Genomic DNA, 26,273 nt, shown 5'->3' with positions numbered 1-26,273 from the left:
AAAAATCCTCTTTCTCTCTCCAATAACAGTGTAAAATGTTCCTTATTACTTTCCCAGGTTGTTTGTATGTAATTGTTTATCTATAACTTATCTAAAGGGCTATGTTCCTTATTTCCCTTTGAGGATATACCTATTCCTGTATTGCCTTTAAAGAGAATTCCTAACATGAAATCAGTTAGTGATGTACAATGAGAAATGACATAATCAACATAGGGAAAATTTAGTAGAATTTGTTTTAATTTATAATAGAAACAAATCCAACATATTATTTTGATGTTTGAATTTTGAAAGCTGCATTCATTACTGTTCTGTTTTTATGTAGGCGACAGATGTGAAGTAAATATAGATGAATGCATATCTGTACCTTGTCTCAACAATGGAAGTTGCATTGATGACATCAACTCCTTTAAATGTCACTGTAAGAGTGGTTTTATTGGAACAAACTGTGAGACAAATGCTGATGAATGTTTGTCAGAGCCTTGTCTTCATGGAAGGTGGCTATTTTTATTTTACTATTATTATCTCCAAGAAAATGTACTTAACTAGCAATATTGAAGATTTAATGACAAGGGAAGGTTGATAAAGATGGTTTTAATTACATTATCCATAAAGTAAGAGTACAAGCACAGTTAAGGATGACAGATGTTGCCTATTTAAGCTAATGTAATATACTGGTACATTACATCAGTCCCTCTTTCATTGGTTCTCATTAGCATTCAATAAATATGGATTAATTAGATTTGAAAGTACTTAAAAGCAAGTCTTTCACTTTTACATACCAACAGGTTGAAATGAGAAGGCTTTATTTTGAAGCATGCATGCCCTTTAAAAATACCTTCAGCTTGCAAAATATACCTTATGCAAAGCCAGTTTAAGTTAACAGAAAAAATCCTATGGCCTTCAGTAGTAGTTGGATCAGATTCTGAAGTGACGAATGAATACATGGCTACAATAGAATGTTATATTAGAGTGGAGTTGGGACTATGTACATAATCTATATTTTTGTATTTTATGTTTCAGTTGCATAGACCTTATAGATGGGTATCAATGCTCCTGTGAAGCAGGATGGACCAGCTTCAGATGTGAGATCACTGTTAATGTAGGTCTTTAAATTTAATTTTAATTGTGGGGAGAAAGGGTAACATACAATCTGAAACTCAATTTCTGACTTCAGTAGCTTCTGAATGATTCTTTTCATTGAAAACACATGACAGAAATTGAATTGTTTCAAATCCATTTTGAAAAGCTTGTTACTTATGTGAAACTGTATTAGAAAAGTATTGAGAAAATGCATGAAAATCTTGACAGTGTGTAGTAAATATGAAAGGCCAACGAAGAACTAAATCTAAATTCTCTGAAAATCAGCTATGGCTCAGTTTGCCATAACTGATGTTGATTAAATGTCAAAGATAGCATAGCTAGTTTACTGAAGTTTAATTGCATTTTGCATTGTGAACAATTGAATGCAATAACTTTATCTTGCATATGAATACTGTGGACATAAAGCATATCCTGCATCTCTACCAGGGACTTGAACAAATCAATTATATGAAACTATTATAAAATTTACATTCTGTTGTCCCCCAGTGACAAACTTCATGTTTTCTTTGTATCCTGATATTTTAGTAATGTGTGTATATACACAGTACATCTACAGTAATCTTCTATAGCTCTAGATAGAATGTACTATCTGTAGAATATACTGGGCATGTCTACGTGAGTTACTGCTGTGCAGTAAAGCATCACCATCTACACATGCATTGCACTTGGGGCACAGAAGATTAATTTACTGTGCTGCCACATAGTCCTGTCAGATATAAGTGGTATCCAGGAACACAATAATTTGCTGTGCTTAAATGCATATGTAGATGGTGACATCAGAATTAGTTTACTCTGGCTCAAACTGAGCTGGAGTATATTCAGTCACATTTATTGCATGTGTAGATGTGCCCACTTTTACTGTTTCATCCAAAATAAAGAAATGACATGCTTTGTCTAGAATAGTTTCATCCAACTCCAAATTGATTTTTGCAAATTCAAGAGTGATTTATTTTAGATTAATATCTTTGATTAGAGAACCGATCTAATTCACACTGGGTTCATCTATATGTGGCTCCTATGCTGCAAATGTTACTACACCATCATTTAGTAATTGCTTTAGAAAGTACTAAATGATGTTACAGTAACTGCCATAACTTCACTGTCCAGCAGTGCATGGCTATTCTTAGCAGCTACATCACCAGATATCTATAGTAAGGTAGCTTGTTGCTATGGCAACGTAGTGTCGGCATCATGGTTTGTGCCTGTGGATGCTACATCGCTGTAGCAGCAAGCTACAGTTATATAATGTCTTGTATAGGCATGCCCACTAAAGCTGAACTCTGTACTAACACATGTCATATGAAAACAAATTCTAGCTCCATGTTTGTTTGTTTGTTTTCTCCATGAATAATTCAAAGTGATTGACAGCTATCCTAAAAAAGGAAATTGAGTATTCCCTTACAGCAAACTCACCTGGGTCCTCAGGCTGGATCCAGACCACAGGGGTCCTTGAAGGCTGGATCCAGCCAAGGCTGTAAGGGCTGCCATTGTGGCCGCCACAAGTGTCAGATCCATGGTCTGTCTAGCTGAGTATCCTATCTCTGGTGGTGGCAGAATCTGATGTTAAACAAGGAGAGCTTCAAACCAGGTATCTTTAGAGTGATCTATCCCCTGTTCAGTACCCACCCTGGCAATCAACATCTATTGAGTTACAGATGCCAGAGTAAAACATTTCTCACCATTCTGTTCAATGAACATTAATAGAACTATCATCCATGTATGTATCCAGTCCCTCTTTGAACCTGGCTATGCTGTCTGCCTCTACGACCTCCTGTAGTAATTCATTGTGCAACATCTGGTGCCCCCTGGTAGCCTGGTGGGCTTGACGGAGAAGCTTTGTGGACCATATCCAGCCCACAGAACCTATGTTTGGCATCCCTGACTTAAGGGAATTTCTTGCTAATATTATGGTTGTCTTCACATCTGTTCCACCTCCCCAAGTTCAGGGGCGTTTTTAGATGAGTCTTATATTCTTGTTGCAAAAAAAGCCAACAGCATAAAAGTGACACTCTTGTGAATACAACTAAGTAAATAAAAAATATATATATTAATTTGTTCCATTCAGAACTGGAGAGGCTTCACCCAGAGTGCTGTTTTGAAGTGTTGGGCCCAAAGCTGAAGATAGAGGTGGACAGACTGGAAAGAGCTCAGCATAGAACAATAAAAATTATTACAGGCTTGGGAAGCATAACTTATGAAGAAAGGCTGAAAGAATGAGGGTTGTTAAGTCTGCATGAGAGAAGACTAAAGGTGGAGCTAATAACAGTCTTTAAATACTTGAAGGGTAATTTTAGAGAAGAAACAAGACTAGGAGCAATGGCCTTAAGAAGTAGCAGAGAAAATACAGGTTGGAGACTAGGAGGCACTTTTTGACTATGGAGGTGCTGAACAGCAGTTTAGACAGACACTTGTCTAGGATGGTTTAGACTGGGATGATGACCTTGAGCAGAGGGCTGAACTAGATGATCTTCCCAGTCCCTTTTCCCTATGATCCTAAGGGTGGGGAGTGGTATACAATTCTGTGCTCCAAATATCTTTGGATGATGAAACAGCCTACGTCTACTGAGCAGCTCCCAAACCAGTAGTTTTCCCATGAAACTGCTCCATCCTCATCCCCAGCACTTGCTGCCATACTCTCCAGAAGCTAAAGACTCAAGTGCATGGACTGTGGATAAGCCTGCAGCAGCCTTAATGGTGAACTTCCACATTTGGAGTGGGTCAGCAGACTTAGGTGGGCAGGTATACTTAAACCCTCCTATGCAGGAAATACCACTGTTGCACTAGTGCTCTACATACTCTTGAGGAGTGTCCTGAATGCAGCAGCCCACCTTCTGATGAGGGTGGATTTTCACAAGTATATTATTGCAGTGCTCCAGAGTCTGCATTCTAATAACTTTCTGGGTGCTTTAAGGTACTGTTTTTGTCCTCTAAGTCTTAAATGCTCTGGGTCCTACAAACCTAAGGCAATACCTCATGTTCTTCCTTTGTTTCACTGCAACCTCTGAAGCCACCCAAAAGCAACCTCCTACAAATACTAGGTTTCTGTGTTCCAAATTTGCTTGACATGTGGGATGTCATTCTCAGTAATTACTCCTCACACCTGGTACTCTTTCCCCCTTGTGTTCTATGAGAGTCCAAGCCTCAACATCTTCCAGAAGCATTGTAAGGCTGTTTGTTTTATTTGGGCAGCCTTCAGCACACCAGATTAAGTTTTGGAACGTGGTCTGGGGAATTTCTTCTTTTAAATGTTTAAATATATTTTTTTCTGTCTTTAACTTATCTGGGCATTATTGTAAGCTACCCGGAGCTTCTTTTGGCAAAGACAGAATATAATAATATAATATTAATATTAAAATTATTATTGTATAACAATACATACTATTGTGTGTGCGCGCGCGCACATGCAGTGTGTGTGTGTGTGCGCGCGCACATGCAGTGTGTGTGCGCGCGCGCGCACATGCAGTGTGTGTGCGCGCGCGCGCACATGCAGTGTGTACGTATACACACATATATATATACACATACATGCCCACGTGTGTTCATATATGTGTGTGTGTTTATGTATATATGTGTGTGTGTGTATATATATATATGTGTATTTATGTGTGTATATATAAAGGAAAAATAGACAAGGTTCAAGAGATCCACATAGATGTCATAATTTACAGCTACTCTTGACCAGGCAGCCCCCAATTTTGGACATCAGGAAGCTAATCTCAAACTGAAGATATGTAGAGCTTAACACACATAAAACCCACCTACTTGCCCCCACCCCACTCTATCTCTTCTGTCAAAACAGCTTTGGTTGGATCCCTGGATTTGGTCTATGGAATGCATTCAGCCATGAATTCTGCATCATTCCAGTCTATTTAATATTGTATTTCTGATTAGAGATGGGCACATTTCAAAACGTTTAAATAAGGATTCCAAATGGTCAGTGTAAACTGCATATCATTTTTCAACTTGCTATGCACAAAGTATTCATGAATTTTGAGGTGAGTAGCAATTTCTTACCATACACCAATAGGGTATGTTCCACACCCATCGAAAACAAACATATGACAACCTGTCTCATTATAAGAACTACATCCAGTTGAAAAATAGCCAACTTTACAGATTTGGAGAATAACTAATTACTTTACATGTCCACTTAAAGTTCAGCTTGTGCTATGATATTGCAAATCCATATGATTATCACTTGTTTTCAGCGCTAGTACAGAAAACCTTCTGGCAATATTTATCTCATCTGGCAGCAGTGATTTTTATATTTTCCTCCATTTTGAAGAATGAGAGATTAAATGACCTGTGGACAAGTGTGTGAAAATCACATTCAAAAGATAACCACATTCCATATTGAAGCAGATGAAAACGGAAGATTAGAAATTTATGGAAAGAGAGAAACAATATACATATACATTTAACAGATAAGTCTGTCAAAACCATTGCTTCATTTTTTTGGTATTCATTCTATTTGCATGCACTGTACTTTCTAGATTAGATATTCCTGCAGTTATCATCTTCTTTTTAAGGACATAAGCTCCATCTCTTCAAGTCATCCTACTTGGGCAGGCTACCATTTCTACAAAGAGCCCTTTAGAAATAATGAGACTTCATGAAGATGCAGGGATCTGTTTACATGAAAATCTTGTAAGAATCAGTCTCTGAATTTAAATGCGTGTCTCCATTATAATATACTTTAAAAAGATGGGAAGAAAAAAGCCTTGCTATCCTGAAAATGCTATTCTGAAAAGTCAGCAGTTAATTCAGGAAAAAAAAAAACTATATAAATCTAAATTGTTAGTACTTAGGTGTCAGCCTTCACTCATTCCCTTAGAAGCAGCACTATAAGAATGAAGTACCTATATCTCAAGAACAATTTATTCTTCAAGAATGAAAGTAATATCTTGGAGACAATATATGCAGCTAAAATAATCCAGATAATTTTAAAGATAAATATCTCAGAAGCTAATCTAGACAGGAATCATAAAACCTTAGTGGATCATAGAATTATAGAGAAGTAGGGCCCACAGAAGGTCATTCAGTCCAACACCCTGCCCAAGGCAGGATCATCCCTATTCAAAGAATCATATAGAAATACATTATCTGATCTCTTAACAAACCTACTGTCAATCCTGACACAATACAATACAGAACACTCTGCCACAGGTAGAACAAGAGAATTATGGTGGGTAAGAGACTGCTCCAAAGTTTAATAATACACACTCAAGGGATCCCTGGAAGAGGACCATGTCCCCCATCACAGAGGAAAGGAAAAATCCTCACAATTTGTAATAATCTGACCATGGGATAAAATTTCTTATTCAGGTACTTGCAAATTTACTTCTTTAGGATATCATTCATTAACTTCCCTGATTACTGAGGTGAAACTAACTGGTCTGTAGTTCTCCAGGTCCTCCTTTTTCCCTTTTTTTTAAAGAGGGGTACTACTTTGGCCCTTTTCCAGTCCTGTGGTACCTTGCCTGTCTCCCATAACTTCATAAATCATTTTGCCAAGGGTTTTGAGATCTTCTCTTTCAGTTTCTTCAGTACCCTGGGATGAAGTTCATCAGCCCCTGCTGACAAGTTCATTCAGATTCATCAATACCTGACTGATTGTTGCTTTTATCTCATCCTTCATTTTGTCCTGTCCTTATACAAATAATCCCTATTAAATTTTTGCCTGAGATTTTGTTTTGTGAAAATTAAGGCAAAGTAGCTGTTCAGTAGCCCTGCTTTCTTTGCGTCTTCTGTTAAAAGTTTCTCCTGGGTAATCAACAGTGGACTCACAGCTTCATTGGTCTTCCCTATCTGGCAAAGATATAGAACTCCTTCTTGTTCTCTTTAATCTCCCTTTCCAGGTATAGCTCATTCTTTATCTTTTGGTTTCCTGATTTTGACTCTGCAGGTTCTTACTATTTTCTGCTAATTTCCTTGGTTTTCATTTTTTCCATTGCCTTGTATGCTTTCCTTTTGCATTTAAAGCATCCTAGAAACTCCTCGTGAAGCCACATTGGTGTCCTTTCTTGTTGGGCTTTCAGTACTGTGCCCTTTAGAAGCTACCAGTCATGCTAGGAGTCCTTATCCTTCAGTCTGTCTTCACATGGTACCATAATTATTAGCTCTTTGAGTCACTTGAAATCTGCCTTTTTGAAAGCTAGCATCTTAGTTTTAGTGACCTCATGCTGTCTCCATTTTAGGATCTGGAAATTTATATTGTTATAGGTAACCCTACCAGGATTAAAAGACTCCTGTTGGTGTTGCTCTTAAGGTCATCAGTACATCTAAACCTCTCCACTCCATCAAGGTTGCAATCCATGGAGAGGGGGACTATCATATATAAACAAACACATAGGGCACCAATAGATGTGCCAGATGTCTGCTCTGATGTGTGCAAATTAGTATGCTCCAGCAGCCTCCATGCCATGTGTACTCAGTGGCCCTATGCTTTAAAATGGCGGTAGGGGTGCTTTCAAGCTCATCAAATAAGCCTTAGCCCAAGCACCTTCCACTACCATTTTGAAGTGCAGGATGCTGCACATCACATATGATGATGTGAGTACTTTAATGAAAGCAGCTTCTGGAGTCCCTCTAATTAAAGTGCCCCTCTAACCCCAGATCATGTGTAAAGGCACCCATAGATGCTAAGTGGGTGATGTTCCCTGTCAGAAGACAAAGTCAAAAATACCTCTACCTCCCTCCCTCCATAGGTAAACAAAATCTGTTCCAAGATACTGAATGTTCTGTAGATGGAAGTTGACAGGTGATTAAAAGTAGGTGGTGTATAATGGATTGTGTAAAAATTGAGCAGGTAATGGGAACTGTGGCTAGAAACAGACATGATCTTTGTGCCTCCATAAATATTTTTATGGCAGCATGAAACTGAACAGACATCGTAGTACTTTGTTGTTCCACAAATGCCCAAATTTGTAAATACAACAATTCCTAGTAATAAGTTGTACCAACTGTTTGCTTTTAGTGGGAGAGCATAGATCTCTGAAGCCCCAAAAGAGGCAGGGGCCTGTCTTTCTGTCCTGGTCAACGCTATCTGTAGGTGCCACTGAAGTGCATCAACTGTACCAGGACACATCCAGGCGTGGCATATTTCACTCCAAAGAAGACATCTGTTTACAGTATGTGAGTTTGTTAGTTTTAGGATACCTCGAAGTATCATGTACCATGGCATAAGTGGACTAACTGGTAGTTTGCATAAACCATTAGTTGAGGGCCTAAGAGGTAGCCGGGTACAAGCCAGAGGATCAGAGTGAGAAACTGAGCTGAAATGCTAGGGGGAACAAGTCAGGGGGGAAAGCCAGGTCAGGTACCTGTGACAGCTGAGTTGCAACAATCCAGACACAATGCAGAGGTAGAGATTGAAGACTGATCAAGGTCAGTAACAGGTGGTAAAAATCTAAAAATGAGGCACAATGGAAGGGAACAGCTTCGTAGCCCAAGGGCAGCAGAAGCCTTATTGTCCAGATAGCTTCCTCAGGAAACAGGAAGCCTTCTATAAGTAGGAGGATACAGTCAGGGGCCAAGAACTCTGGGCCAATGAGGGGCTGGCTGTAGGATGGCCTTCCCCAGCAGGTCCCCTTCCTTTGTCATTATACTTTCTTCTGTGAGCTCTGGCCTGGTGGAGGGTCAAACTGGTGCTTCGTCCCTGAACCCAGAGGTTTGAAACTGAGACTGACAGGAGGGTAGGTGGGGACAAAGTAATGCTGTTTGACAGGTAGCTCATGATAGCCTGCAATGAGACTGTGGGTACTTTTTTTGCTGGGAACAGTTTTTTTGGGATTCCCCATATTAAACAGTTTCAACCTTTGACCCAGGTGTCTATCCTGGATTTCTGCTTTTTTTTCCTGCTTTTTGTAGCTATTCCATATGTTCATTCCCATGACCATTTCCTGATGCAGGGGCATACAAATAATGTGTCCTAATGTCAACTAATGACATTGGTACTATGTAACTGAGGGCATATGCACGTATTCATAGAACTTGATCAACACTTACATGGCTTACTTCAAGCCACAGGATCATTGATCAGGTCCCTGTTTGTGCAGACATTTGTCAGTGATGGAACCAATGTTAGGAACACAGTCTAAGCTGGAGTAAGGAAAGTGGTGGGTGGGATTGGGGGATGTCATAGCAGGTCTGTTAGGGGGTTTGGCAGGTCCAGAGAGGTTTCAGAAGAGTTGGGGAAGGGGTGGAGGGAGTTGGCAGATCTGGGGAGGATCAGAATGGTAAAAATAACTCAGTCGGGGGGGGGGCAGGGAAGAAATGCAGCCTCAGGGCTATGTTGGCACTGGGTTTATCACCCAGATACCTTGCTCCCAGGGAGACCCAAATCTTCAGACAGACCATGACCTCCCAATTTGATAAAGGGGAATTTTATTGATACACAGTGATAGCAGATAAGAATAATGCAAACAATTCTATATCTACAAGTCCCAGGGTTGTCATCAGAGACTTGGTATGTTTGGCCAGTGCGCAAGCTTCAGTCTGAGGTTCTCTCTTGAATGTCACATGTCTGCAGCCTGGAGGTTGGAGGATGAGACCCACCCCCCATAGATGGGATGGGTGAGACAGGCTGGTGGTGTGCCCTCTGTAATGGTGCCCTCAAGTTACCCTGAAGGACCCTTTACTTCTCTGAAATCCCTCCTTATGTATCTTTTTCCATCTGTGGTGACTCTTCATCTTTGGGCATCGTTGATTGGTCTCTCCGTGGTTGTCATATTGTCCCTGTTTTGTCCTGTCAGCATATGCCTTTGTTTCACAAGCCCATCACATGCACACATCCTAATTTGGTCTTTTTCCATTTTTTAACCTAATCTGGTCCATATAGCAAAACCAGAAATCCCAAGGGCTCTGTACTTGGGCACTGTGACCTGGTGTCAATGCTGCAGAGTCCCTCAACTCTGGCCAACAGACAACTATCCTATGCTCCTTATTCACGTGGGCACCAATGACACGGCTCGGAGCACCCTCAGCCAGGTCATGAGACGCTACAGGGATTTGGGAGCGGGACTTAGGGGTCTGGGAGCTCAGGTGGTGTTTTCGTCGATCCTCCCAGTCTCGGGCTATGAGCTGAGGAGGGAGAGGAGGATCCAAGCGGTGAACCAAAGACTGCGGAGCTGGTATCATCGGCAAGGCTTTGGCTTCCATGACCACAGCCCGCTCCTTGGCGAGAGAGGCAGTGAGCTGCTGGGAAGAGATGGCTTCCACCTCTCCCCCCTGCGGAGGAGGATCTTCTCAGCCAGGCTGGCTGACCTGCTCCACCGGGCTTTAAACTAAGCCCGCTGGGGGATGGGGGGACTACTGCCACTGCTGACCTGCTGAGCAACACTTCCAAAGCCACCAGACCAAGGCACTTAAGGGAGCCCACCCCTGCCCCAGCCCTGGCACAATCTGCGGGCAAGGCAAGAGCCCCCAAGGGGACACTTGGCTGCCTGTACACTAATGCCAGGAGCCTGGGCAACAAGAAGGAGGAGCTCGTCCTCCTGCTCAGTGCAAAGAATTATGACGTCATTCGGATAACGGAGACCTGGTGGGACTCCACCCATGACTGGACCATGGGTATAGAGGGCTATACCCTGTACAGGAGGGATCGTGTTGACATAAGGGGCGGGGGTGTAGCTCTCTATGTGAAGGAAAGCTACATGTCCCTGCAAGCTGATGTTGGCAACCAGCATGGAAAGCTAGAGACCCTCTGGGTAAAAATTCGTGGGGAATACGGCACAGGGGACACAACAGTGGGAGTCTACTATAGACCTCCCACTCAAAGTCCTGAGCTTGACCAGGAGTTCGCCCGGGAACTGACTGAGGCCACTTGCTCCAGGACCTTGGTTGTCATGGGTGACTTCAATTACCTGGACATCTCGTGGGAAGTTCACTCAGCAAAATCCGAGCAGTCACAAAGCTTTCTCTCGTGCGTGGATGACCTCTACCTGACTCAAGAAGTCTATGGGCCAACGAGAGGCGAAGCACTGCTTGACCTGGTACTGGCTACGGGGGACGACCTAATCGGCGACCTAATGATCGATGGGAAGCTGGGTGACAGCGACCACGAGCTGATCACCTTTACCATCCGCCGTAAAGCTGGCAAGTCAGTCAGCAACACAGAAGTCCTTGACTTCAGAAAAGCCGACTTTGACAAGCTCAAGAGGCTTGTTGGTCAGGCCCTTAGGGACCATGACCCCAGGGAAATGAGAGTTCAAGAAGAGTGGTTGCTTCTCAAGGAAGTGATCCTCAATGCACAAACTAAATCTATTCCAACATGGAGAAAAGGCAGCAAGAAGGCACAGCAGCGCCCCTGGTTCTCCAGGGACCTAGCAGACCTCCTACGGCTAAAAATGAAAGCCTACAAAGGATGGAGGATGGGATTCACCTCCAAGGAGGATTATTCTGCACTGGTCCGGTCCTGCAGGGACCAAACCAGGAAAGCCAAGGCTGCAACTGAAGTTCAACTAGCTTCAAGCATCAAGGACAACAAAAAGTCCTTTTTCAGATATGTGGGGAGCCGGAGGAAAAGCAAGGGCAACGTTGGACCCCTGCTAAACCACATGGGGCAACTGACAACTGACGCCCAGGAAAAAGCCAACCTATTAAATAGGTACTTTGCGTCAGTCTTTCATCAGTCCCATGGGACATCCATGCCTGCTATGGGACAGGGAGATCCGGGTGATGGGGATCCCCTACCCTCCATAATTGCTGACCTCGTGAAGGAACATCTTAAGAAGCTGGATACCTTCAAGTCAGCTGGCCCTGACAATCTGCACCCCAGGGTACTCAAGGAGCTGGCGAGCGTCATAGCCCAGCCCCTGGCACGGATCTTTGAAAACTCCTGGTGCTCTGGTGTAGTGCCCGAAGACTGGAAGAAGGCCAATGTGGTGCCGATCTTCAAGAAAGGGAGGAGAGTGGATCCAGCTAACTACAGGCCCATTAGCCTGACTTCTACCCTGGGGAAGATCTTAGAAAAGTTTTATTAACAAGGCCATCCTTGATGGACTGGACCAGGCTAACATCCTAAGGGATAGTCAGCACAGGTTTGTTGTGGGTAGGTCTTGTTTGACCGATCTCATTTCCTTCTATGACCAGGTGACCTATCACCTGGACGAGGGAGAAGAGATTGATGTCATATACCTTGACTTCAGAAAAGCTTTTGATCTGGTATCCCATGATCACCTCTTGGCCAAACTGCCCAGTTGTGGCCTTGGCTCCACCACGATCTTCTGGCTGGGAAACTTGCTCCGTGGTCGGACCCAGAGGGTTGTAATCGATGGCAGTCACTCATCGTAGTGCCCTGTGACCAGTGACATCCCTCAAGGCTCTGTCCTTGGACGCATACTGTTCAACATCTTCATTAATGATGTCAGGAGTCAGGAGTAGACTGGCCAAGTTTGCTGATGACACCGAACTTTGGGGCAAAGCATCCATGCCAGAAGATAGGCAGGTGATCCAGGCTGACCTGGACAAGCTCAGCAAATGGGCAGACGAGAACCTGATGGTGTTTAACACCGAAAAATGCAAGTTTCTCCACCTTGAGAGGAAAAACCTGCAGCATCCTTATAGGCTCGGCAGTGCTACATTGGATAGCACTACAGAAGAAAGAGCCTTGGGGGTCATCATTGACCACAAGATGAACATGAGCCTGCAATGCGATGCTGCGGCTAGTAAAGCGACCAAAACGCTAGCTTGCATCCATAGATGCTTCTCGAGCAAATCCCGGGACGTCATTCTCCCCTTGTACTCGGCCTTGGTGAGGCCGCAGCTGGAGTACTGCGTCCAGTTTTGGGCTCCACAATTCAAAAAGGATGTGGAGAAGCTTGAGACAGTCCAGAGGAGAGCCACGCGCATGATCAGAGGTCAGGAAAACAGATCTTACGATGACAGGCTGAGAGCCATGGGACTCTTTAGCCTGGAAAAGCGCAGGCTCAGGGGTGATCTGATGACCACCTATAAGCTTATCAAGGGTGACCACCAGTACCTGGGCGAATGTTTGTTCACCAGAGCGCCCCAAGGGATGACTAGGTCAAACGGTCACAAACTCCTGCAAGACCGTTTCAGGCTGGACATAAGGAAGAATTTCTTTACTGTCTGATCCCCCAAGGTCTGGAACAGTCTGCCAGTGGAGGTGGTTCAAGCACGTACATTGAACACCTTCAAGAGTAAAATTGGATGCTTATCTTGCTGGGATCCTATGACCCCAGCTGACTTCCTGCCCTTTGGGCAGGGGGTTCTCGATGATCTCCCGAGGTCCCTTCCAGCCCTGATGTCTATGAAATCTATGAAACTCATGTTATGGAACAGTGTGGTATATGACTTCAATTTACCAGCCTGTGTGTCTGCTTGCTGTTTGCCTGTGTCATACACAGTGGACCTTGAAGAAACTGTAACAAACAGGCTTTTTGAAATCAATTAACACTTGCCATTGCCCTGAACCATTGTTCTAATTCATATCTACTTTGCCTATGTAGACACAGGTTTGTACTCCCCTCTCCAGCTGAGGAAATTATTGGAAGTGCAGCATGCTGCAGAGGGACAACAGCCCAGCGGCCACCTCCATCCCCTATAGAGTCAGGACCAGTCAATCAATTACTTAATTACTTAACTATATACAAATTTATTATTACAAGAAAATTATTAAAGGGTAAGGACATTAATTTATATATATATAAAAACACACACAACCACTTATTAGTTAAAAATACAGATGAACAATAGAACAACCCAGAACGAAGGATATCATCAGGCAACCTTATAACTCCTAATATACAAACTATTACTTCATCTTATTCACATAAGCTATAAGGCACAGTCTATAAATATAACCAACAATCCTTAGACTACCTGGGTGCCCTCCAGGGCAGAGGCCCCACTCCCAAGGTACAGGAAAGGAGGTGGGAGGGAAAGTAAAGGAGAGGGAGACCCCAAAGTCTCCTAAGCTCCCCCCTCTATCACCCAGGAGTGGCCCACGTGGTGCCCCTTGTCAACCCTGGAGGGTCCCTCCCCTGTTGGTACCCTCTCAAGGGTAACTTACTACTTCACAGTGCCGGATGGTTGCCTCCCATTCTTCAGGTCGAGCCCTGTTTCCTGACAGGCTTTCCTGCTGCACAACCCTGCTGCCACCAACCTGGATTAGGGCCTCATGCACTGCTGCATGTAGTGGGTACTTTGCCTTGTGCTAGGTGTTTGAGGCCCAGACAGCCTTGTGAAGTACTGGGGCTTGGTCTGCTCCTAGACCCCCTGGGCAGTGTCATCTGCACTGAGCTGCTGTCCCGAGCCACCTCGAATGGCTCCCAGGGTCTCTCACCCTCCATCAGCGCCTCCTGCAATGAGCTCCCAGCCTCGTGCTAGAGGTTGTGGACCTGAGCCACCCAAGGGGGTCCAAAGATCCTTCTCCATGCACCAGCCTGTGCATTGTGTCTCTGGCCACCCACCAGAGGTTGCAGACCTGAGCCGCCTCACGCAGCTCCCTGCATCTGGACTCCACGTGCCATGCTGTGCACCAAGAGCCTAACCTCTGGAGCCGTCCACCACTCCCCATTGATATAAGTCTTCAGGGGCTCTTCCTGGGCTACTGCTTTGCCCTGCTGAGCAGCTCTCCTCAGCTCTTCTAAGCTGCACTCTTTTCTGTCCACAACGCATCTCCCTCATGCTGGGCACGCAGCTCCTCTTATACATTCCAGGGCTCCAGCCCTAAAGTCATCCAGACCTGACAGTTTTCAATCTTCAGTCAAGTCTGGGGGAGCTCTTCCCCTCTCCCCCCCGCTCCCCTCAGGAAAGGAGTGTGACTTTATTTCTCTTGATGTCTCCTGATTGGTGGATGGGCTCCACCAATCAAAACAGCAGGATCTCAAGCCTGGGACTCAACCCAAGGTCTGAAAGGTAAGCCTGCTACACCTACAAGCCAATTTCCACCTGTGAATACCACTTTCTAGCCATCAGGCTGGAGCAACCAGCCAGGCTTTCCCAGCCTCAGGGTTGCCTTCCAAATGTGTGTACATATTTGGTTATATCAGGCATGGTTTAGCCCAATCTACATTGTACACATTCTTAGGTGAACTAAAATTGGACCAGCCGTTTTTTGCCCAATCTAAACTTCCTGAATGTGCATACAGTTTGGCATTTAGATCGATCTTACCCTATTTAAGTCAATATAAGTGTAATGTCTGCATGTAGCCTGATAGTCTAAGATTTTAGAGGAGCACTAAGGAAGGGCTGCTCATCTACATGGAGAAGACGGTAGGCATCTTCTCAGTCACAATCATTGTACCTTCTTATAGCCTTTTCTTCTCTACTGCTGCTTAAGTAGCAAATAAGGTCTTGTAATGGAAGAGATGGTAAATACATGTACCAAATTTCAGAATTGTTCCTTAAAAGGCATTGAATGTCCTATAAGAAAGAAAATGACATCTGGTGACATCTGATGTCAAGATCACAGGTCACAGTTCCAATTTGATTCTAGTTTTACTTTTATGGAATGCTGAGTAAGGAAACTCAACCTTATCAATTTAAAGAAATTGACTCGTTAGGAATGCAAAAGTTAATTGAGTGGATCAGCCAGCCAGTCACACCATTTCAAGTGTCTGTACTACACTGTATACTCTAATTTTGCATATGACATAATTTTTATGTTACTCCTTTTCTCTATGCCTCCTCTCCACAATAAAAATAACAAAGTTAGGCATTCTAGTATTTTTGGGAGAAAGTTGAAATGTAACAACATTCAGGTTTGCAGTTTGAATTGGAAATACATGTAAAAACCTATTCTGTAAAATAGAGCTACCTTTGGAAAGAACTGAGAACATAAAACTCATGTGAAAGGAACTTATGGAAATAACAGTGATTTTATTTATTTACTTAGTTATTTATTTTTACACACACTCTTTCATGCATGTACTTTCTAGCAATAAAATCTGAAATAACTCTGTGAAAGAGATAAAATAAATTCCAATTATAGCTGTTTAAAAATAAAATAGGAATTGACATCTGGAATATTTATATGTTTTTAATAAAAACAGTATAACTCAACTTGTTCTTAATATAGATTTTAGATTTGTATAAGAGGATACTATAGAGACATTTTCCTAATGAAGAGTGCATTTTAAATTCTCTTGTGCACTGAAAACTTCATAACAGTCTGGGCCAGATAGTTTAAACTAAATGACTTTTTTCATCTTAGTAAGGAAGCTTGTGCTTTTTGGTCTATTAATAGCAGTCATCATACCATCAGATGATTGCACTTGTGAGAAATTAAAAAAAAAAAAAGCCATGGTACAGTACTGTTCCAAGGAATTGAAATGCATGTACAGTATGTCTCTCACTATGTCACGGAATCATATCTATTTTACATAACCTTTAAAAATGGTACTGGAACATTAAGGGCACAGACAGAAGTGTAGCTCCCACCTGTAACTCAGAACTCCCACCTGTAACTTTGCAGGAAGCCTTCTGAGTTACAATGATCCCCAGATCAAACAGAAGTTCACTGTTGGTTCTTGCAGGGGAAGGGGAGGGGACAATGCAATTGCTGGCTTGGAGCTTGCAGCTGGTTTCCCTTAGTAACAGCCCTCTTCCCTCCTAGCTTGCTCTCTTTTTGTGAATAAGAGGGAGGAAAGGGAGCTTGTTCTAAGGGTTCACCTGCTGGTGCTGGAGAATAGGATGGGTGAATTGGAGGCAGGTTGGTGGGGGGCAAACTCCCTCCATACTACTGACTGAGACCAAATTTCCTCCATACCCTTTTCCCCCTCCCATTCTGAAAGCAGAGATGGGCTGGGAGGCAGAACAGACACATGTTATAGAATATGCCCTGTTTTAAAATATCTTAATCTAAATCCTCATTCAATGAGTGTTCAGATTTTCACCCAAACAGCCATTTTTAAGTGGTCTGGTGCTATGCACTTGTGTTTGTTCATGCCTATAGACCACATTTTGTGGTGAAAATTGTCACTTCTGTCTTTGCCCTAAATTGTCTGTTATCACAAAGTAATACTGCAAAATGTGATGTTTCAGAAGTCTAAATTCAACATACATAAGGAGCTGTTACTGGGAAAAAACACTTCACAATTATACTAATGGAAAGATGCTCATTGACATGAGATGTGGGAGGAGATAGCCGGCATCTGGCTTGTGCAAACCACCACAAGGCCTATTCAAGGTATTTCTATCTCCTCTGCTTCTGCTTAAGCAGCAAATAAGTTCTTCTCATGGAAAAGATGGTGAATCCATGTACCACATTTCATAATTGTTCCTTAAAATGATATTGAATGGTTAATATTGTAGAAGAAAGAAAACAACAGCTGGTGGCCTTTGATGTAAAAAAAAAAAACCCCTATATGTACTAATTCTTTTTTAAAGCATGTATTTATTTATTGAGTTCTAATAATATGATTGTTCATCCCCCTTATTTCAGAACCTTGGGGTATTTTTACATGTGGTCTGGGGTTGTAGGGGGAGGGGGGAGAGGGCATTTAAATTCGGGTAGCTCCGAGAGCATCTTGTGTATATGCTTACATTGAAAAATGGTGGTGGGGGCACTTTTAACTAAAGATCATTTGATTAGCTTCAGTCAGTTAAAGCACCCCCATTGACATTTTAAGTGCAGAGAAGGTGATACATGAGATGCTGGAGTATAATAATTACCACACTCCAGAAGACTTGATTATTTGAGTCTGCTACAACACTATAATTCCAACATATGTGCAGTGAGGCTGCTCCAATGTATAGGCACCCTTGGTGTCCAAGCCTTGCTGCTTTTTCTTTCATTGCTTTCTAAAACAGCATCTCATCTCTATGATGGTTAAAACTCTCATCCAGATTTTCAAACTTACTATAAGAGAACAAATGTTCTGGGCTAGTAGTTAGGCCACTGGCGGGGAAGCAGTGGGAAGGGGAGGGCAGGAGCCAGGAGCAAAGCCCAAATTACAGGCTGATACAAGAGTCAGGAATCAGGGACAATATCCAAGAATCAAACCCAGAGACAGAATCCAAGATACAGGCTGAGGCAAAGTTCAAGATTCAGGTGACAAATCACTACATCCAAGGGGAAATCTAGGGGCAGAGTCCAAGTCAGAAGGTGAATCCAGGTTCAGGAGTCAGAGACTGAGCTACCAGACTACAAGGGACTTTCAAAAATGCCAGAATCCAGGAACAGAGCCAAGCAGGGTCAGAAACCAGACAACATAGGATCAAAGAGGCTTATATCATAGCAGACCTTCAGAACTGTTGGCTAGCCTGCTGTCTGCTGCCACAGGTGGAACTAAATGGGTAGGCTTCTCACCCTGGCAGCTAATCAGGAGGCCCTAACAGTGGCCAGCTAGTACATTAGCTGGGGTAGGGCTGCCAGTCAGGGCCCCAGATAGGTGTGGCCAACTGGGTGATTAGTCCAGGCTGCCTGTTAGGACTCCTGACACTTAACCATCCTAATAATCACTATTTTATTTTTTTCTGACTTCCTGCCATCCTTAGTTCTCCCAACCATGATGCATTAAACAATTATTTAATAAAAGCGCTTTCTTTTTCTGTTGACTTTTCTCTGCTATACACCTCCATTACCTTTCCCTTTTCTACCACAACAAGTTAATGGGTTAAAGCTCTTTGTCATTCTACTACAGTTTATCCCCAATTCCTTCTAAAGCCAAAGATCCTACCTTGACTGTTGGCTTGTCCACTTATGTCACAGCCATCAAGATGTTTCCTTTCATACCCTGAATTTACAGCCACTACCTTGTTCTTCTTTAGGTGATCTTCACAATTAACTTCTGAGTTTCTTATAAACAAAGCAAAGCAAACAATGTCTTGTCTTTGGAACAGTGGGCAACAGCTGAAGCTTATTAACCTGCATAATAGAAAAGTGTACATACACATAGATGTGTGTAGGAGGGTGTTTGTGTATGTATATGTTAAGGCTACAAAGTTAACTTAAGAGCTCAGAAATGTCAGGATATGTTGTTTGTACAACTCTGATTTAGACCGCTTGTTTATATGCATTAAGATATAGTATTTCATTACTGTACTCAATACTAGATATTCCCCTGGATCCCTGCTTTATTCATTGCATGGACTAATTGGTACTTTTGGTTCTGTAGAAGAGAAAGTGATGGTCTGTTAAACCTTTGCCTCACTGGCTACAAAAAAATAGATGTATAATTGAAGAGTGAATAAAGCAGATGGTCTCCCGGTTAAGGCAGCAGTTGAATGCTTCCCTGAAAAATAAGGTTTATGTTCTGGTATCTGCCACAGAGTTCCTATGTAATGATAGGCAAGTAACTTAAAACTTTAAAAATATTGGTCACTAAACTGTGTATTCTTCATGTTCTGACTGTCAAATATGCCTATAATTTGAAACAGAATAATGTTTGAACTGTTACTGGTATCATTTAGAACAATCTTAAACTCTGGTATTGTCTTTTTTATTTTCTAAAATGTCTCCTTTTGTAATTATTTCAAGTTAATGGTTCCTTAAAGGCACAAACAATCATTATCCTTTAGCATTTCTATTTGTTGTGTTAATTTACAAAGTCTGTAAAAAGTTTTCTTCTGATTCATTAGGGGCATATCTTGAACCCCTTTCTGCAGCCACAAAATTCTGCCTGGAGTTTCCCAGGGAACACCTTCCCTTTTGCAGATAAAAGTAGAATCTCCTGGATCATAGTGAACAGGGCATGGGCAGAGGTAGGCCCAGAGAATTGGCATTGTCATGCTCTAAAATGAAATGCAGTTTCAGATTGATTTGAAATGGTATGCATTTCCTGAAGGATGTGGATAGGACTAGTAGTCCACACTTCATAATATTTAAGCCTGCAGATCTTGAGCTGTAGCACCCTTAGGAATCACATGATCTGAAAACAATATGATTCTTTAAATTCTTTTGCACATCTTCAGTGTTCCTACTGGTAGCAAAATTTTTAGTCCCACTAATGCCATACCCTTTTAGGTGTCCAAACATAAGTGGCACATGTCTATCCTGCTCTCTTCTTTAGCACATTTTAGATATTTTTGTTGCTGCTATGGGATGGCTGTTTTGGGGTGAAGGTGCTAGAATGGAAGTCCTTGTGAACCTTTTTTTTTTTTTTTTTTTTGGATAAATGACCTAAGTGAATCTGAATTAGGGAGTTCCACAAACAATAGGCACTGAACAGGGACTGAAAGACCTTTTTTTTGTCTGAAAGAACACTGAGAGAGATTAAAGCTTGAAGGTCATTTGTATGGAAGTGAAATTGGTTTAATTTGGTCATATAAAAATTTCCTAACAGGAAAAAAAAACAAAAAACCAAGAATAACCACTATATAAATATCCAAGTAGATAAGACTGAATCATATCTACTTTTATTAAATCATTTTCTTTCTGTCTGGGATACATTTTTCAAAGTGGTATCATTTTAAGCCCATTCCAAACAATGGACAAAGCTGAAAAAGGGGTAAGTCAGAAGGTATTAATTGTGACATAATTCAATGACCTGGTAAAAATCAAGGGGTATAGAAAGCAGCCATAATTCTGGCTAAATGAGGCTATTAAATGTTGTTAAAGCTATTAAATGATACTTTTTAGTTCTAACTAAACAAACTGTAACTCACTGCACAAAGCATAGGGTATTGAGCTACCCCATGTTGCCTGAGGGGCTTTTCTGGAAACTGACTGCTAATATAAAAGCTGAGACACTGATTTGGTGGCAGCTATAGATGTGTACATCAATACTGGTATATATGTATGTGTGAGGAACCCATAAACAGGGAGAAAGGGAACAGGCTGAAGGGAGTAGTGGCTTTGAAATATAGGAGGCAGCAGAGAGAGAGCTGTTGTTGGATGCAGTATTGGCTGTGACTTGGATTTCTGAACAAGAAAACTGTTTTCAGTTTGTTTCCATTACATTTAAGAGAGGTCAATTTTTTGTACCTTATATATATATATAGAGAGAGAGAGAGAGAGAGAGAGGGAGAATTTGAAGTCAATAGGGCATTATCTAACTTGTCTCCCTAACTTCTTTTCCTCAAAAAACCATCTACAAGACCTGGAATTTTGGCTAAGTGGCTTGGATACAGTGAATTCTGAAGTAAGAGTAGCTGACTCTCAGACCCAGACACTAACTACTCCAAGTGAAAGAAAATCTTATACTGAGAGTGAACTGAGGAAGTTCAGCCAGTCAAACAGAAACACTTGTCTGTATTTTCAGAGGAACTAAAAATAAAAGGGAAAGAAAGGAAGGAAGAAAAAGGAGGGGGGTAAGGGAAGAAAAGAAGGAGATGCTACTAAAATTTGGTACCAAATTTACTACCAAAAGTTTGTATGAAATTAATACAAAGAATGAAGCCAGGTGAAAGAGAAAATGGTCTCTCAACATCTTTAGTGCCTGTCAAGCTTCAAGTATTAGAAATAGCCTGTATTAGCTTGAGACCTAAAGCCTTTTTTTTTTTCCAGTTTGGATTTCCTTTATTGTGAACCCCCAACAAGCTGTTCGCTTCATGCCAAAATATTAGCAGAGATTCCACAAAATCTTTAATAGGAACAGATGTTCTGATGTAGTGAGACACTTGTTGTATGCACATAATATTCATCTCTCACAAAGTGACATTGCAGGCAGGAGTGTTGTCAATTGTGTTCTGGAGCTGCTAGATGTATTAACTGCTGCTCATAATGATACATTCAGCTGATTTCTTCACCTTCTGTTGGGACTTTCATATGCATCTTGTCTGATATCACTACCAGAAGTATAAAATATAAGTTTGAGACTTTGCTGCTAACATATCCAAACATCTTCCATCTAGTATATCTAGCAGAAAACACATTAAATCTATTTGCTGAATTCACTGGCATATGCTGTTCATTTTGTAACCTAAGGCCAGGTATAATTGATCAGGACCAGATCTATAACCAGAACAGAACAGAAGTTCAGCACACTTGGAGTGGTTTAAAAATGACAGAACGCAGCCTAAGATTTGCCCTTGCCACCAAAAAGTAAATGTGTGCTCTGTTCATAAATGTACCTTTTGGTTAACTCTTTATCATCGTTACCTAATGAGGCTAAGTATTTAAAACTAAGTTGATGCCATTGTTAACAACGGATCAATGTATCCAAGGAACAGTTCCTGAAGTCATGAATGCAAATACTTCCAACTACAAGAAAAGTTCTTGTTTGTTTATAAGTGCTTTAAATTGCGCTATCAAGATAGGCTCACCACTAAAGTATGTAACCATATGACCTCAGTACTATAACCCATTATTTTACCCACCTCATCTTCTCTCTACTGAAGCTTACCTTTAGTAGGCATATCAGGTGCTGACAACTGTGGAGAGGAGGGAACATGCTCTCCTGGAAATAGAAGCATGTTACTTTGACCCTGTCCACAGTGTCTGTAGAGACTGAGCATTTGAGCAGGGCTTTTTGGCACTTTTAGGTAAAGCTGATTGAATCAGATATTACATAAAAAGGCCAAAAAAGCCCCACTAAAGTATCCAATCTCTACAGATGTTGGTAAAGCCAGGTGCAACTAATGTACTGCTTCATTTGGGCATGTGATGGGCTCAGTGCAGGAATGCACTTAGTGTCCATTTACCGCCCCCACCCATGTCTGCAAGAAGCCATCATGTTTAGAACTGGGCTGTAATGAATGCCACTGACCTAAGTTCTCTGAGATCTGGAATCCAGTGCTATTAAGGCCCTTAATTCTTATTCACATTGTAAGTACCTTAGGTATCTCTGTCATATGGGCCTTTGCTTTTGAAAACTCCATACCACATCTCTAATAGTTCTATAAAGCTAACAACAGGCTTTTATAAAGATGAGAAACTATATGGAGTGATTCTGGACAAGAAGGGATAACTCCTTTACCTTCCTCCAGCAAACCACCTACCTGCTTCCTATCAAGCAGAGGGTGAAAACTTCTGAAAATCCCTAGGAATACAAATGGTGTGTGCAGGGTAGAGGAAGGGTGGGACATTACTTTTGGTACTGACAGCAGCAGTGGCTCCTTAGAGGTGTTTCAAAAGCTTTATTTAATGTCCTAAGCACCAGTTTCATCACCACTGTTGCCTTTGACTCCTCTAGCTGGTTTATGTGTGCAGTTATTTGCCAGCATCCCAAATTTCTGGGACTTCTACATGTTCTCCTTTTTGTTTTTTATTTTCCCCCTGGAGCTGCAATATGGTCATCTTTCATATATCCCTGCAGGAGAAAAGCTGGCAACCCTGTGGCTTCTTTGTCCACTTGTTGACCAGGCTGCTGTAGATAGAGTTCTTACTTATTCCTGGTTTCTTGGAGTGTGGAAATGATGTAAACTCTATTTTCTACAATGGGTTGACTGCTTTAGCACCATAATTGTTTCAGTGCTACTGCCTCCCTCCTGTCCCAGTCTTCTCATTTCAGGTGAATTCAAAACTTAGTTTAAATTGGAAATTGAATGAGTGGCAAGAACACCTAAACTCATTCCAGGTATGAAGTGCTAGCCACAGATTGGAATGAACTTTTAAAAATGATGCAGCTGTTTGTAGGTGGAAATGTGACTTGTACCAATACTTTAAACAGAGAAAGGTATTCAGTTATTATGTGATAAACCCATTTTTATAGCTACATCATGCCTTGCTCTGACATGCTGGCATAGAAAGTTCCTGCCTTTCATTATTTGCCTATCTGTAAGGAACTGTATAAGCTGCAAGGTACTTAGGAAATGCCCATTTTCTGCCATCAGAAAACAGAAACACCATTGAAAATAACAGTATGTAAACCTTACTCATAATTGACTGCAGGCTTACAAAATGAATCAAGCAACATGAATAGTTCTGAGTCAACATTTAAAAAAGTTTCTCTTTTATATACCCACAAACAAAATATTGGAAAGCTCAGAGGGCATATGGTGGTTGTGTTGTCATTGACTTCAGCAGTAGTAGTAAATTCTGTTCACCTGACTCAGACAAGTGATCCTGCAAATATCAGTAGAGTTTCTTGTGAAACCAGAGCCTTGTTTTCACAGCTAAATCCATGCATTTTACCTGTGAGTAGCCAGCATTTATGAGCTATCCTGAGGGAAAAAATTGACGAAAACGATCTTTAAGGTTAAAATGAGGTAAAATCTGGTGAGATCTCTGGCTGGGGCTGACCTTATTTAATTTTCTTCACAATAAAACTAAAAGGCTTTCTAAGCCCTTGTTTTTGCCTCAGGTTAGCTCATGTGCATGTTTTTTACATAAAGGTTTTTTTAAAAAGTACCATTTTTATGCTGAAAACAAGGTTCATTTTTGGCTACAGGGATGTTGGAAGTGCAGTTCACCACCTAACTCTAATTGCAAATTCTAACTCCTAAGGGAATTATGATAGCCTACCCAGTGGAGGAAGCATTTATTTATATGACTTGGAACACAGTTATGTGCCAACTCATTGAAACAACTTTCTTGTCTTAGTTCAGAATAGTAATGAGCAGCACCTCTATAGTAGCAGAACATGCTGAATGTTTGCTATTTGTTCAAGAATCATTAACATTTATCTGCAGTGCACCAAAACGTTTCATTAAAAAAATCTAGGATCTGACAGAGCAGTAATTGGTGCAGTTTCTCTTCTACAAAGCTGAACTTTTTTACTTTTTTCCTTCCTAATTTTTTCACCCCATCACTTCAAATACCATGGCCTGGGCATTTGTCTGGAGGTCTGTAAGATCTTCTTATTGTACAAAACAATGTTATAAAACAGCTTTGTAGTTTTAAAATACATTATGACTAGAACTGTATAGTCAGCTTAAACACTTATTTGAGAGTTGCATAGCTTTAGATGGATTTCTAATGTTGATTTCACAGTGGTTTTTTAATGTTTTCTCTTTGAAGATATTTTAGCTGTTTTCTTTTTCTCCTTTAATTCTGTAGTAATTATGCTAGTGAGCAAAGCTAAAAATTGTTAGAAGTAACAGATGCAGGAGCATATGAATGAATAAAGAAAATGAGAAAGAGGTGGACTTTGTGGGGTTTTTTTGTACAGAAAAAAACAAAAACATCAAATAGCGATTGAAATTCTTTAATAAATTGCCTTTATATTTCCCATTAACTAGTTTTAATTAATTTCTAGGCCCTAGATGCATTACTTTTGGCAGTCTTCAAAAGTAACCCCCCCTTCCTATGGGATATATAATTCAATTAGTTTATGTAATGCTCTCTAATAAATCATCCTATATGTACCCAGTCAGAGAGCTGATAGGAAAACATGTTGTTTTCATACAGCTCCCTGTGGAAATATGAATTTGCATTCTGTCAAAGTAACTGCAGTACCTGCAGGAAATCTACTAAGTGCCCTTGGTTATCCTTAAGGAAACAACCCATCTAGAAAAAGTACAACTAATATGAAAATGAATTTACTTTTAAAGGATTTATTATAGCTAGACCACTTGGGTGGGTGCAACAAAGCAAATCCCTATGGAATCTAGGTAAGTATTGCTTTTCTGGGCTCAAGGGAGCAAATCTATTTCATATTAGTAATTATACTAATTAAATTCTCCTGTAATTTTGACAAAGCATTAATTTGCTCCTGGTTCACCTGGTATGAATCTGATGGCTTTCATTAGCTTTATCAAAGTAAATTGTGATTATGCAATCGATTAAAAAAAATACTACATGTTTATATTTGTAAAGGCCTACAATAAATGGCAATTTTGGAAGTTCAGATCCCTAGGCAATATTTAACACACAGAAATATAGCCTTGTGCACTAGATACTGTATCGTGTATGTTCATCCTGGAGTTCAGAAATGCATCTGATATAGTCCTGATGTAACCCTACCTATTTGGCTGTGTAAAACTAATAACATTTATACCTATACAGTACTTTCTATTTGAAGATTCCCAAAACTGATATGATATTTATGGGCATCAGTATAAGAACCCAGATAGATATGAAGTACTGTATAAACTGTTGTTCAGATTCATGTTTTAAGATTTTTAAGAACTGATTTCTGAGCAGGAAGACATTTCTTACTGTGAAGAAAAAATGTACAAAAAGAAAGGGTGTTCACCTTTCTCAAGTGTTAATTAATGGGACCACATGCATTTTCCTAGTTGGACGTTAAGTACATATAAATACAGAGTGTCTAGGCAAATCAAATTATCAAAATCTCTTCTTTCCTGATCATTTGAAACTATAAGTCAGTTTTCTTGCCATAGTTGTAGATATGGATGGACAGTATCATGCTTTTAAAGCTAAA

General features: G+C 41.1%; 1 protein-coding gene across 1 annotated transcript in view; it reads left to right on the top strand.

Annotated features, from left to right (window-relative positions):
* The window catches only part of EYS (EGF-like photoreceptor maintenance factor), a 1,897,540-nt gene that overhangs the window by 814,205 nt on the left and 1,057,062 nt on the right, over positions 1-26,273 (top strand). The window contains exons 27-28 of the mRNA XM_090034512.1: positions 323-494; positions 1,021-1,099. Coding sequence (XP_089890638.1) covers positions 323-494; positions 1,021-1,099 — 251 coding nt within the window. The remainder of the gene's footprint in view (positions 1-322; positions 495-1,020; positions 1,100-26,273) is intronic.

The sequence above is a fragment of the Crocodylus siamensis genome, chromosome 1, assembly GCF_052110815.1.
Source record: "Crocodylus siamensis isolate JL-2025a chromosome 1, ASM5211081v1, whole genome shotgun sequence".
NCBI classification, from domain to species: domain Eukaryota; kingdom Metazoa; phylum Chordata; order Crocodylia; family Crocodylidae; genus Crocodylus; species Crocodylus siamensis.
This window is presented reverse-complemented; position numbering and strand designations above follow the sequence as displayed.